General features: G+C 40.7%; 1 protein-coding gene across 1 annotated transcript in view; it reads left to right on the plus strand.

The window, feature by feature from the left end:
* Positions 1–14527, plus strand: part of BCL2 (BCL2 apoptosis regulator) — a 96758-nt gene extending 82231 nt beyond the window's left edge. The window contains exon 2 of the mRNA XM_018926719.3: positions 9828–14527. Within this exon, the coding sequence (XP_018782264.2) occupies positions 9828–9962 (135 nt within the window). The 3' untranslated portion in view covers positions 9963–14527. The remainder of the gene's footprint in view (positions 1–9827) is intronic.
* Positions 14528–15138: the final 611 nt, after the last annotated feature.

Genomic DNA, 15138 nt, shown 5'->3' on the forward strand with positions numbered 1-15138 from the left:
AGTTTCACAGCAGGAATGTTCAGTCTGCCCGGAGTGCTATTCTAATATACCCACAGTGTTTGCACCCCTATCCCTGACCCTGACATAGCTTGATGAGTGCAAGGTGAGCTCTCTCTTCCCCTCTGTAGAACTGCACTCTGCTGTGTGCTCCCACCTGCTCTTAGAAGTATTAAAAAAATTAATTATGACATTTATGAAGGACTCCATATCAATTTTCATCTGTGGTTTCTGATCTGTAGGGTCTTATTTATTTTAGAAAGTGGGGAAGCTTTCAAGGCCGATTTCATAGGTGATGCTTTTTTGTTTCCTTGGCTGACAGTCCTGATTTTGTTTTATATTCTTTCCTTTGAGTATCTGAAATTTTGCGTGCAATTTCTACTGACTTGCAAACACCAACACATTGAGTAATTACCAATCTTTCCGGGCTAAGTTTACAGCATTCTCCTTCCTTGTGCTCTTAGTTCAAGGTCACAGTGATAGAATTTAATCCTTCATGAATTTTCATCTGACTTGCCGTCCACAAAAATTGTTGATTAAAAGATCCAATTTCCATTGGCATTCTTCCTTTCAAAGGATGTCGACAGGAAATATAAATGTGCAGCCCTTTGTGAATGATCTGCAAGGACATGCAGGCTTAAAAAAAAAAGAAAACCCCAGCAGTTAGCTAAATCCTTTAGTTTCTGTTTTGAATGACTGGCCATAGGAATGCAGGCTAAGCTGTATTTCAGCTGTTCCCAAGGATGTGTATGTGTAACTTGTTGATAGTGGTTGGTACATCAGGCTCCAGTGACAGCTACGTGACCACTCCGATGATCACTGTCCTGTAGCAGAACCAGCCCCTGCCTCCCCTCAAGAACACCAGGCATGAAAGAAAACAAAGAGAGATCTGTTTATTCAGAGGACTGGCACTCGTACCTCCTGCTTTTTACTGAGAAAAGAGAGATCCCAGGTCATTTCAGCTCTCCCTCTTTTCTCCCGGCAACCATTAGGTTGTAGGGAACTGCATGACTTGCTCCAGCAATTGATGTGAATTTCTGATACCTGGGAGAGCTGAGGCTTTTGCCATACAGGGCCTGTGGGGAATCTGATTGATAGGAGCAAAACTCAACACCCAGAACACCAGCTTAGTTCATTGGGAGCTACCCGTTACCAACAAAAAGAAAGGAAAGCCCACCACAGTCTTAAAGCTTCAGCATTATGTTTTTAAAATCTTACCAGTGTCCAAGGTATATGTCTTTCACAATAAAAATTACTTGGAGTGTGCTGTGAATTCACAGACACAGATCAGTGCTGAACATCTGGTTAAAATAAATTACAGTCTTATTTTGCAAATAAAAATTCCTAGGGTCTACATGACAAAGTCTGGCCAGCACAACTATCTCATGGGGAAAAAATCACATCCCTAGCCTACAAAGATAGCTATTTTGGCATGATTCCCTTCCCCACTACGTAGACTTATGTAGACTTAGACCAGAGAGGAGTCCTTTTGCCATGTAACTCACATTGCTTGGGAGATACTTCAACCATGCTGGCAGACTTCTGAAGCTGGTTTAAGACATGTTTCCATCAAGGAATATGGCCGGAGCAGTGACATCAGCAAAGCCCCAGAAGTACTTAAAGAATAGCATTTTTTCTCCCACTAACAGTGTCCAATATTTCTCAGTTTTAGAGCTTTCTGCTAAAAGGAAATATACAGAATTTGTGCCCTTACCTATATCATCAAGACGTTATTTCTTGTTACAGAAGAATTAAAGTATACATATGGATAGGAGGTGTGTTGCCTTCCAACACCTTCCATCCTGGTTGTACTTCCTTTGAATAGGAGAAGATCCCAGTTCTCCTGCAGGATGCCTGTTATATGTTTTGGTGTTGGTTTTGGAAGTCGAGAGGTTTGCCTTTTATTAGGTCTTCATATTTTGGTTTTGTTGGGTGGCATTTAAATAAATCTATTGGTCATAGTTAATGAATTACAACTGTGTATGCAAATGAATTTGAGCTGTTTTGAATAACAAAACAAAGTCCTTTACTGTGTGACTTGGCTTGTATTCTTACACTCTTACTGGTCCTTTTTTTTCAAGTGGTCCCTCTTAGCTCTTACCTGTTACATTTGTCAAAGGACTTCCTGAATGAACCCAAAAATTGAAGATTTACCAGCCCACTTTAACCTACGAGCCCCCCCATCTATTAGACAAGCAACACATAAAGCTGTCTTGGCTTAAAATTTCAGCCAAAAATTTGCTTTTTCGCCAACAGTTTTCACCTGTCCCACTTAGTTCATTTTGTTCAAATTTCTAATTGCCTCAGTCTGTGCAGACTCTGCTCATTCCTTTCCCTGCTCCTTCACCCTTAGTTTCTCTGCCAGAGAAACATTTTTGTGCAAGTGTTGAACAGGACAGAAAGGACTAAAAGTGGGGTGGGGGAAGGCACCCATTTAAAAGCAATCTCTTCTGAGCAGATAACTTCCCCTTATTTTAATTTCCCATTATCACTTAGCTGTGAATTGATGAGAACATGGAGCGAGACACCAAGAGGCCCCATTCTCACATGCACCACATTGGAAGGGGAGAATTTTCAGAGTTCCATCAGACTGCCAGGACCTGTCTGCCTCCCACAGCTCCTGGTGGGAGGGCTGACTTAGGAAATGGCAAAAGACAGAAACGACCAAAAAATGCTGCCTCTTCTCTGCCTCAAATAAGGCTTTTTCAGGTGAGCAGAAATGGTCTGAGCCGCTAATGAGGTGTAGGCTGCCAAAGAAAACACATGGGCAAATTCCTATTTTCCAGGTGGCTGGTGGTAGAAATGTAACTGTCCATTGAAGTCTACAGCATGGCCTTTTTTTGCACTTACTCATTAAATTGCGGATTTATCGTGAGGTTACTTTGGCATAATGTTAGCTGTGTTGTCTCACTAGCCCTGTAAATCAGTTGCTTGTCACAAGATTTATGAAAAAAACAAGTGCCTGCATCAAGTCACACGAGGACTGGGTGGCACTTCTGCATGGCCTCTTGCTGCTGGAGCACCGTGGAGCACCACGGAGCACCATGGAACAGGCAGGCCACCACTCCACCTCTGTGCTGCTCTTGCTCAATGCTGAGCACGAGTTTGTCAAGCCGAAGGAGTTCGGATCAGAACTGAGTGTTGAAACAACAAACATGAGATGGAGCATATCCCTGAGGGATGTTAAAACAAGCAGCAGAAAAACGCATGACTGGTCCCTCGTGGTGCAGTCAATGGGACAACCTGCTCAGACCAGTCGGATTTCACCCATCTGGCTCACACGTGCACTCGGCCTTTTCTGGCCAAGGCCACCCTGAGCCAGGTCCCTCCCCAGGCTGACAGCTTTGCCGCCTTGCTGTCCTCTCTCTGCCTCCGCTCATACCTGTGCCTTGAGCCCGGCACCGCTGGATGCGCTGGGTAAATGAAAGCCTCTGTGGCCTGGAGGACAGACACTGTGCCGCAGCACTCTGAGCACTTGTACAAGCAGCTACTTTCATTTCCCATTTCCCAGGCGGTTGCGTGATTTAACTCTTCTATAGCAGCCCAAGAGCAGCCCGGGCAGCTGGAGCAGGCAGGGAATATAATGGGGGATGTGTTCACATTTCCCTCTACTGTCAGTGCAGCACCCACTGTAGACAAATCTTCCGAGCTGTGGTTCTAAATTAGCTGGGCTATTTACAGGATAAGGGCACTCATATTGAAAGCCAGTTACAAAAAAGACAGAGAATTTAAGTAAGATTTAGAGATAAACGGGCCTGCATTGACATTCAAGTCTGTTTTGTCATTATTTTTTTTTAAGCCCTTCTGAAGATTTGACAGGGGTCTTAATGCATCCAGCCTCTTTTCGGAGGAGGCTGTTGTGAGAGCGACGTTACAGCGTGAGATGAGTCTCCCTAGCAGCTCTGTGACACTTGCTCTCGCCTTCAAAGGGATTCACAAATCCACAAATGGATGTCACTAAATTTACTGTTGCATGGGAATGTAAACTCTTTAGAATGGCTTTGATAATTTGGGGAAGAATATGGCCCACTAATGACTTGGTTTTAGTGCAACTGAGATTTGTGTGTAGGGACACATTTCTTTCATAGGTAGGACAGTTTCTAGCACTCTATTTAAGTAAGATACCTCCAGAAAATTAAATAAAGCAGCAAATTATTTGAGTGGAACTATCAACCTACAAAAGATCTCAAAATTGTGAAGGCTCAAATAGAGGAGCTTTGACTGTGTTGTTTGTACACAGTATTTTATCCAGAAGGCCTTCTTGCCTTCTTTTTCTCATAATTGCTAATAGTGCTCCCTCAGAAGTGGCACCCATCAAACACCACCAGCTAGCTGCTGCAGTGGCAATACAGCTGTTATCCTAATGCCAGAAATACCTCATTTTATAGTGTGGGCCTTTCCAGGAATAAGAGAACGAGGCAGCCTCCATTAGGTCTGGCCTTTTGCATATTGCAGAACCACGTCTAAATGAATTAAATAAAGATGCCAAGACTAAATTACTGAAACAGTTCTCATGCTGACTTGGTTTGACAAGAATGTGGCCTAGTCTGAGCACCGGATGGATTTCCATCCAAGCTGAGTGATCAACACCTTACAAATCCTGTGTTTAAAATGTGGCTTGACTATTCCTCAAAGCCTGGATTTACCCTTCATCCCACAGGGGTCTTGAGAAAACCTACCTGCTGGCAGGTCGCTCTTTAGGAGCACAGACAGGAAGACTAGTCATCACCATTACTGTAGCTACTCACATTTATGTATTTCTAAGCCTATGCATCACTTTTCATGAGCAAACCTAACCGCAGTCAGTCCTTGCTCCTTAGATGTCTCCATTTGACCAGCATGTTTAGTCAGTCATGCAAATACTATTTCCACTAATGCCAGTTCACAGAGCCTTACAGTGAGAGCCCCAAAATCACAGGCTCACTGTTGCAGGAATTTATACAAATAGATAGCAAGGACAAGGAACAACAAAGTTAGGCAAGACTACTGTGATGAAAACTAGTTTTGTTCAAAGTCAGAAACCTCAGACAACACTGGAGAAACAAAATAAAAAAGTGTATGCAGCCAGCATCTAATACATCAGCTGCAGACCTAAGACTGTGTCAGGCCTTGCAGAAACAGAGAATTCAAAACAGAATTATAGAATCATTGCAGGTCAGACAAGACTTCTAACATCATCAAGTCCAACCATTAATCTAGCACTGCTGTGTTCACCACTGAATCGTGTCTCCAAAACAGACCCAAATCCTACCACGAGCATGAGGTGAAAGGGGAAAGAAAAAAAACCCAGATGGAATTCAGTTCAGGGCTCACATGCCAAAGCCACTCCCCAGGCAGGTTCTTTTTCCGTGATCAGCAGGGTTTGTGTGGTGACACCTTCTTTTCCTTCCCATTATAATTTGTTAATGTGCACCTGGCAGGACTACCAGCATGTTGGCACTCCCAGGTGTAAAAGGATATCGGCCTCTCTAAAGATCCAGACCTTGTGAAACACCACACCTCAGCCCAGCTCAGCACAGCCAGGGGCTGAGCTGCCCTTATTTGTACTCACGACTTAGGCTTGCATGAAAGACTCATAAACTCTTTGGGAAAAGAACAGCTACACATTTGTCTACTTTTTGTGTTCCAAGAACTTTTCTTGTTAGCTGCAAGATGACATTTTAATGAGGTTTCACGGCATAGAAAACATGGGACGATTTAAACAGCTCTGTCCACCCCCTCCCTCCCTCCCTCCCTCCCCAAACGCTTTCTGAAATGAGTTACCATGCAGGAACAAAAGCCTTTATGAGAATTTATGTCATTGGTGTGGAGGCAGGGATGAGGTAAAAGTCATTCAGCTGCCAAACCTTGGCATCAGAGTGTGTGCCATTCCCTCTCCTGCCCCGTAGCGGGTGGCAAAGTGGCTTTGTTCAGACCTGTGCAAGTTTCTTCAAAAGCCGGGGGCTAGTGAGTGTTTGTTTGTTTGTTTGTTTTGGAGTCACAGAGAGGGCAGTGTAAAATAGCTGCGAGGCGATTCCCGTACAGTAAAATGGAAGTCTCTCTGGCTCTTCATTCAATACAATGTGGCTCAAGAGGATATCCTGCCAAACCAATGATAACGAGGGAAATAAAGTCACTTCCTCACCAGCTGTTTGATTCAGGTAGAAAAAGGAAGCGTTTACTTCCTCATGTTTGCTCTCCCTTGGTCAGAAATGCCAGGCAGAAATTGCCTTTTCCCTCCACATTTTTGGTAAGGAGTTGTCAAATCCATAATGCTTCTCTGGACTCAGCTATGGGCAGCACGTCCTTCTCTGTGGCTGAGGAGCTGTGCCTCGCCTCTCGGGCCGGGGTGCAAGCTGAGCTGCGGAAGGACCGAGGCTGAACAAAATTGGCTCATTCCACAAGCAAAGAATGCCCATGTAATTAATGACATTTGTTTCTTGGACCAGAGCTGCCAAATTTGGGCCAGAGGAAGAGCGGGATAGAGTGATCCCTTTGTTTTGAGACTGCCCTGACTCAGTGCACTATTACACCTCCTAATCCTCCCAGAGTGACGAAATTCACTTCTGTCCTAGGCTCCCTGCAAATCCCTGGAACTCTGGCAAGGAACATGCTCTGTCCTCCCTATATATATAGTCCAGTGGGCAAGAAGGCAGTGAGGGGTGCCCTTGGGGCAATCCTCATGGCTTCCAGTCAAAGCAGGCAAGGTGAAGAAGGCATCTCAGGGGCTTTGGTGCCTAAGAGGAGCTCCGGCAGAGCATCTTTCCCTTCGCCACCACCACCTTTCATGCTTCTCAGAAACGGTCAACACAAATTTGCACAGTAAAACAGCAACAGACTGATTTGACTAATAAAAGCTTCTTAAGAAATGGTTTTTTAAAAAGTTACAGGACTGAATGAAGAGTTCTTTTCCATATAATTTTTAACAGCCCTGATATAATTTTACATCCAGGATATAACTTCCCATTAAATTTTGAAGGTCTTAAAAGCAAGGTCTGCAATGATTTTCTTTCCAATTGTGTAAGACTTCCAGAAAGGTTGACCAAGCCAGAACTTGCTTCGGTCTATTTGCCAAGGGGACCCTTGCTTTCATTATAAAGAGTGCTTTTCAAAGGACATCAAGTGTTTCAAACAATTTTCCTAATCTTATTTATTTTAGCTGAGATTCTTTTATTTTAAACAGAGCAGTTTAGGTGACAAAAATCCAGTGACAAATACATGGGTTTACAGAAGACAAAACCTTATGAAAGGTTAAAATTCTGTTTAGGGTTCTCTTTGTGCTAAAATAGTTTTCAGCAACGGGTCATACTTCCCTCTTCCCACCCCCCTTGTTTTAGTACATAAAATGGACATGTGTTTATTTAAAACAGGTTTGAAACTTAAACAAATAGTGACAGGCTGTTCAAACAAGCTTCGGAAATAGGCCTAATCAGAATGTTTGAGAAGGGGAGGGGGAACGATCATAAAGAGCTACTTGTAATATATAGTGCAGACACCATTAGGTTGGGTTCATGTTATTGTTGTAATAATCTCAGACAAAAAAGTACTGCATGCTGCACATTTTTTGTTAACATTCCTCTTTTGAGCCATAGGTTGTGCCATATTTTTGTCTGGTGTCCAAGTTTTACTGTTCTCCTCTGTCCATCTCCATACCCAGTACCAGAAGCTCTATGGAATCACTGGAAATGGTCTCACAGAAAAACTGGGAGGAACGTTCCTGAACTGGGATAGAAGGGAGACACAAAATACTCTCATTTTTATATTGATACTGTGTATGCATCAGCTGTCATGAATATACAGAAGTGAGACCTTCCCCACAAAAAGAAACCATGAAAACCTTAACATTTAAATGTTTTCACATGACTTGCATTTCCATGAGGTTTTTTTTTTCATTTCCTCTCTTTTCCCCCCCATAATAATATCACCAAGTGTTGAACTTTACCCTTGTTGTGTTTTTATAAGGCCCGATCTTGAACTCCCTATACAGAGAAGGCTCCCGTGGAAGTCAGTGGGTCTGTACTGGCGACAAGGGGATTTAGCCCAGTCTGTAACATTTTAGGATATTGTGTTACTTCATAGCCTTAAGGAGAAATAAAAGCAGCTTTCCAGAGAGCTGCACAGCAAGTGAGTGTGCTTTTTCAGCTCTGCAACAGCACAAGCACAGCAGAATATTAAGGCCAGAGTTTGCAAATGTCCATGTCAAAAAACAGGCAGCTAAGCAAAAGTTGCCAATTTCTCTCTGAAATGAAAAGTTTGCATTAAAACATTCCATCCTCCTCCCCACAAAAGGTTAAGCTGCTTTCACTTAAGAATATACCTTTGGAAATCCAAGTTGGAAAATGATTGCCTAGAGGAACAAGCGTTGAGAAATAGCAAGAGGCAGACGTGTTTTCACGTCACTCAGTTGGCCAGAGCCTGTGGCTGTTCTGCTATCAAGCCATACCTACTTACATCCACTCTGACCTACAACGTGCACCAATATTGCTTAATGTAATAACACATTTTGGAAGCAAATATCTATTATTTATTTGAATCTCATTCAGCGTCTAGTGAAGTCAGAATATTAAAAATCCTTACACGCCCTCTCGTGGTAAAACCACAAACACGCCTCTTCTGACGATAACTAGAGATGCCTGATGAGGGAAGCTAATTTAACTACAGAATTTGATTGCCATTAACTCGGTTGGAAAGTTTACATCAATAATGGACACCTTTGTCTCCTCAGTTCCTGCTGTAAACCATAACAATATATATGCATTATTAGAAGACAGATATGCATTATTAGAAGACAGGTCAACTCCTAGCATAATAACATTGCAAAACAGCTAAAGGCACTATAACTTTAACAGAGAATGTGAACTTCTACCAAAAATGGGAAGTCTAGGGTAATAAAAGTAGAGACAGAAACTGTCACGTTAGATCGCTGTTTCATGGGCTTATTGCAATAGCTTGGGAGCAGACCTTAACTGGCAGCACAGTAAAAGAGTTGCCATAAATGATGCTATCAGTTTTGTCACATTTTTTAAGTCATTCAGCTTGACTATTTACTGCTTTCATACCATACAGTATGATTTATCTGTCTCTGAGGAATGCCCTGAAGCATCATGCTCGTGAGGAATTGCAGCCTGAAAGAAAGGCATTACGTGCAGAGTATCACCAATCCAGTCATTTGCCTGGTCAAATCCCACTGTATTTATGAGTCACAAAAACTTTATCTTTGCTTCTTAAACAGCCTTTCCATTTGGTGCCTATGTGCACGACCAGATTTTCCTGGAGCACTGGACCACGGTTCACCCTTTTTGGTGACAGTTGTGAAAGATTATCAGAGGTATAACACAACCATAACACCTCATCTGTGGCTACTACACAGAGTCTTCTGAGCTCATCCCCAGGGAACCAAACAAATACTGCCTTATTTTCAATGAAGCTCAATATAGATGCTCCTTATCCAGTGGAAATGAAAGATTTGGAGAATGGAAGTTCATCTACTTCCTGTGTGTGTGTTCATATAGACAACGTTTTGGACCCGAAATAGTGGCAACTTGTATTTTACAATGATTCTTCTGTCTTTTCTGTTAGACTGGGCATCCCTAAAGCAGAGGTCACAACCATAAGTAATTTCAGCAATATTTATAAAGAAATAAGCAGGAGAACTTTCTTTTAAGCACACAAAACAGACCTCCCACTAAATCACTATTTTAATAGATTTGTGTGGTCTTTTTGTGCCAGCAGGATTGTTGGGTAAGGCCCGAGCATGAAGAAGTTGCTTTCTTTTCCCCATTCCCCTTGTCCCCCCAAAAAACCAGTTACTGCAATTCTGATATTCCTTTTCTCACTATTTCCGTTTCTAGGATGCCTTTGTGGAGTTGTATGGCAACAGTATGAGGCCTTTGTTCGATTTCTCCTGGATCTCTCTGAAGACTATCCTGAGTCTGGTTCTGGTGGGAGCTTGCATCACTCTTGGCGCTTATCTCGGACATAAGTAGAGTCACCCAGTTTATTGTGGATTACAAAAGTCTTTCAAAACAACAAAATAATATTTTTTTTTCTGTAGCACAATGATATTTTATGAGCAAAGCAACTTCCCAGCGAAAGATTAAATCAGCTATTACTGCCAAAGGAAATATCATTTATTTTTACATTGCCGGAAAATTATTTATTAAAAGATATTTACATTTTAACCTGCTATTTTCAGAACCTCAGCAAGTTGTATCTGTCATCACATCATGTTGTTATTCTTAACTTTAATGAGCCCCAGAGTATTTTACATTCTTTTTTTTTTTTTTTTAATTAATGCCACTGGCTGGATTATTTTATCTCTGAAGACCGAATATACTGACAAAGACCTACCTGCTTACACTTACAAGGGCAGTTACTTGAGCTGCTAAAAACTGCCAATTTGTGTTGAATTTCCTAGCATTTTCTGGGAGGGATCTGAAAGACAAGGTCAGCATGAACAAAGTTCTCACCCTGTCCTGCTGGCAAGAACTGATGTAGTAAACAGTTCAACATGGTACATATGTGGAGTCACGACAGAAACTTCTTGAAGGACACTCTGCTATCCCTACAGGAGAACAGTTGGAAATATGATTGCCTCTGCCTTTTAAACACGTGTTTTCAAGTTACCAGCTGTGCCATCACATCATAATCACAATGCCCACATAACACATGTCAACTTTTTTTTTTTTAATAGAAGTGTGAAGTTAAATCTTTGGGGCTCGCAGGAAATTGTTGTTCCAATGAGTTTCTCAGCAGCAAAATGTTTTTTGTGGCTACTGACACAGAAACATCAGGAGACCTTAAGTGCCTGCTTCAACAGAGCAGAGCTGGAGTCTGAAGACCTGACCTGTGTCCCACTTTAGTGGGCTCATATCTGCAACTAATCCTGCTTACTTACAGAGTTCCTCCGGGGGTTTGAAACCAATTAGATGTGGTCTCTAAATCCCTGAAAGTTGAAAAATATCTTAATTTTATTTGGCAAAAAGCAGACCTCAGCTAAGTTACAGATTAGCTCTGACTATCCTTGTTTATCAAACTGGGCACCAAAATCAAGTTCATACTCATAACAGGAAAGGAAAGTGAGATTTATCATCCTGCCCCTTGCCCTCAAAATATTTTCATGCGAATAGTCTCCTAAGACTTTCTACGAAGAAAAGTTGATGAAGAAACTCAAAATCCTCTCCCTGGACAGAGACTCTTTGACACCTCTCTTGTGCAGGTGCCTACTGTCATCTCAAATGAAAATAGGGTGAAGGAAAAGGGGGAGTGGGAGGCATGAAGTCATCTGCTCTTGTTACAAAATGCAACGCATGTAGAATTAACGCAGAGTACATAACCCAGTTTTATAAACAGACCTGTGTTCAAAGCGGGGCTTTCCGTGAGCTCAACGGGGGCCAGGAGTCCCCTGGAAACCGAAGACTCTGAAGCGCTGAGTCCCAGGGGCTGCTCTGAGGCATGGAAATGTCCAGCTTCAAATGTTTTAAGTCCTGCGCTTCTATTTTTTTCTATGAAACTTTTGAAATGTGGGATTTGTGGGTAAATGGATGTCCAGATATAAAAGGAAAGTTAGCAAAGCTCTGGATAAAATGTACCGTACAATACGTAAGTGCTCAAAGGGTGAAAAACACACAGTGAATAAACTGTAGCTCCAACCTCAAGATTTCAGCTGAATAACTTTGTGGCATTATATGCAAAATATCTCCAGTAACTCGGGAATGTAATATGTTCAATGTTAAGGCTGTAGTTGATATTGTGTCTTCAAAGCTGCTTTTATGTTTGGTTGGTTTTTTTAAGAGTTGTACATCTCAGCATTTTTACTGCTATTTAGTAGTGGCACCTACACTTTGTATGAGCAAAGATGGGGCAAGCTTACATTTCAGATTTGAAATTACTTAATTTTTATAGAAATGTAGAAAGGAAATATTTCCAAGAAGACAAAAATGTGAACTATGCTTGATAAAAGGAAAAGGAAAAATCCCATCATCAGACAATTAGTACCTGCAGTGCTTTCAGAGTGCTTCTCTAAGAAGTGGGCATGGTCATGTAGGGGTTTTATGAAAAATATTTCAAATCAGAGGAACTGAGGAGTATTGTGGATTGAGTGTGGGCTTTGTTTTTTATCTCAGCTTACAAACTGAATTTGTTTGCAGCCAATTGCACAACTGGAATTGGCTGCTATTGAGCTTATGTTTCATTTCACAATCTAGTCTTCGTTTCAATTTGTGCCCATAGGCCCATTAAAGTTTATGAACTATTAGACCTCAAATTGTTTCAACATTGTTTGTTTTATTAAAGGTTTACATTGTCAAAAGTAGTAAAAAATATCAATTCCAGTGCTGCTATAATACCAGGATAATTTGAATGGGGTTTTACTTTTAATACCTTCCAATAGCTAAAATTTTTAAAGCTGCTTTAGAAATAATATGAAGACGACACATGATACACAATTAAATGAATACTGAGGATTTTGTGTTCTGTTGTGTCTACTCACTGGACTTCCCAGTGTATTTGTTAGTACCGGGCAAAGAGAAGAGTCATGATGACTGTTGATGATTTTATTTTATTAAAGAGCTGATGGAGTTTTCCCATCCTGACTGCAGAATAGTACAGTATTGTGGCTGCATTAGGTATAATGATAGTTGATAATACATTTATTAAGAAAACATTTAGAAACATTGAATGTATATAAAAGCTTGAACTTCTTAAATAAAATCCTCTCTTCTCACTCCTGCATTTCTTTTGCAATAATTCCTGTCTTTCCTACTCTTCATTACACTTCCATATAAGATCTTTTTCTCCACAAAATGCCTTACAGACTTCCACGCTCAAAGACTACGCTTCAGTGAAAACCCATCCTCTGTCACTGTGTATGCACCGACATCCGACTACTCCTGCCATATCCAAATTGTAAAAGGGGAAAAATAAATTAAAAAGAGGGACACTTCTGAAGTGTTTAGGTGTAGAGAATCAGAGATCAAAAAGGAAGGAAGAGGTCAGAAATGGAGGGAAATAGAGAGATCACTGAACCATCCCCCCGTTTAAAGATGAGTACTACTTGGAATTTGTTTATCTTTCATCCTTTCCATTGAAAAAGGATTATATAAGGGCAGAGAAAAAGCTTGCAGAGACCCCACAATTATTTTTCACTATAGAACTCTGTTAAAACTTTTTAAAAACAGCAAATGCATAGGCATCAAATAGAAGTACTGGGTTTTGCTATATTCAGCTTAGGTGTCCCTAATTCTTTTTCACTCTATTTTTTAAGAAAATAATGAAGAAAAGTATTTTGCTTCTGAAAAAATAATCTGTAGGATCACCTGAGATCTGTCATAAATCAGTAACTTAGGAACAGATGAAAAAATTGTGCAAAAGTATTCTGAAATTTGAGGTGATACAGAGGACATTTCTTAATGGAACAAGCACTGGATCCACCAAAGGACTAATGGGGCTGTCAAGGTAACAGGGATATATATACAGAGATAAGAAAGGGAGCTGGAAGATATGGAGAATGACTTTGGTATGTAAGAAAATCTTCAGTTTCACGTGTTGCAGGAGTTCACTCAAGATGGTATGAAAATAACTGTTAACTAAAAGCAGCTACAAATGTGTGCACTACGTGGCTATGATTACTAAAAATTTGCAATTACAAAATTACAGGTTAATTATTATAAAATTATCTAGTCTGTAAAAGTTCATCAGTTTGGGGATTATATAGCCTGAGTAGTTTTGCACTAAGAAGGAGCAATTATGAGGAAAGAAGTCTGAAACCAGATGTGCAAAGGTAACACGAAGGTGATGCAGTTCAAAGAACACGGTCCCAGTCCACACAGTCTCCCCAGCTGAGGCAGCAAGGGTCTGGACTGCATGCTTTGACCCTGAAGCATGACACTGCTTAGCTGTGCACTTGCACTTCACAAACCTATTGATTAAAGTATCTTGAAGTAGCATGTTTAAAGCCTTTCTTCTTTTTCCTCTCTCTATCTCTGAACAAACTAGCAAAATGATTTATTTCTATTATGAGGTCATGGCTCAGTACTATATGAAAAATTATACATATTTTAATTTATGGGTATAAAAATTCTTTCTTATTGCAAAAGCCCAGCTTTATTTTTCATTCTTATCTCTCTTTCCAACAAGGCTAAATGCAAGGTAGACAAAAGAGCTAATTTAATCTGTATTTGATTTAAATCACACTTCTATACTGAGTTAAAGCAGCTTCATCACACAAAGAAATTATCTTCAAAAAGTAATACAGCATTAAGAGTTCCACACAAAAACTATATATTTTTATAATTTAAATAGCAATTTTTTTCCTTTTCTTCTGAATATTTGAATTTTAATTATCACCAGCATAAATGTACATAAGCAGATATTGTTTATCCAGTACCTTTGGATGATGTATGTATGGTAATGTAGTTTGTCAGTTTATCATCATTTAATATGATTATGTTGTTCTTTGTCTTTAAAATGTTATAAGAACATGCTGCCATTAAACTTTCCATGTCTGTCTAGTTTATATTGTGAAAAAATAATAAAAGCACACTGTGAGATACTTGTTTTGCATTTGCATTGTTTAGGATTTGTCGATAAGAAGCCACTCAAACATTTTGGGTGTAATCCCATAAATGGCACATAGTTCTGTTCACTTGTTCTGCTCAGCAGTGGCCACTACTTGCCAGCCTTGCTCACAGAGATGCAGTGACCCAGGTTCGAGCAGCTGCTGCTGTGTGAAATGCAGTCCCCAGGTGTAGTCTGCGCTTTGGGACCCAAGGACAGTGTCACCCTTTCTGCCCTCCCATTCATTTGATGCCTTGCAGAAACTGCAGCAAGGCTCTTCTATTTATGTGCTAAAACTGTTTTTCATTCCTGCAACCATGAGCTGGAAATGCACATTAGCAAGTTTTAACAGGAGCAAAAGAAATATTTTTGTTACTGCTGAAGGTTTCCTACAGTTATGACCAGTTCCCAAAAAGTGTTAAGGTATTTTGCTTCTTACAGGCTCCTGTTAACTGGCCCTTGATTCACAGGGATCGCCTCTTACCTTCTGTGCCTTTAATTCAGGTAGAACATAGCTTAATGTGTTCAGGTAATGAGTATTTAACTGCTTTAAGAATTTACCCAGCTTCTTGAGTGGGTTTTGCAGCCAAATGTGTGCACTGTGAC

This window comes from Serinus canaria, chromosome 2, assembly GCF_022539315.1.
Source record: "Serinus canaria isolate serCan28SL12 chromosome 2, serCan2020, whole genome shotgun sequence".
Taxonomy (NCBI): Eukaryota; Metazoa; Chordata; class Aves; order Passeriformes; family Fringillidae; genus Serinus; species Serinus canaria.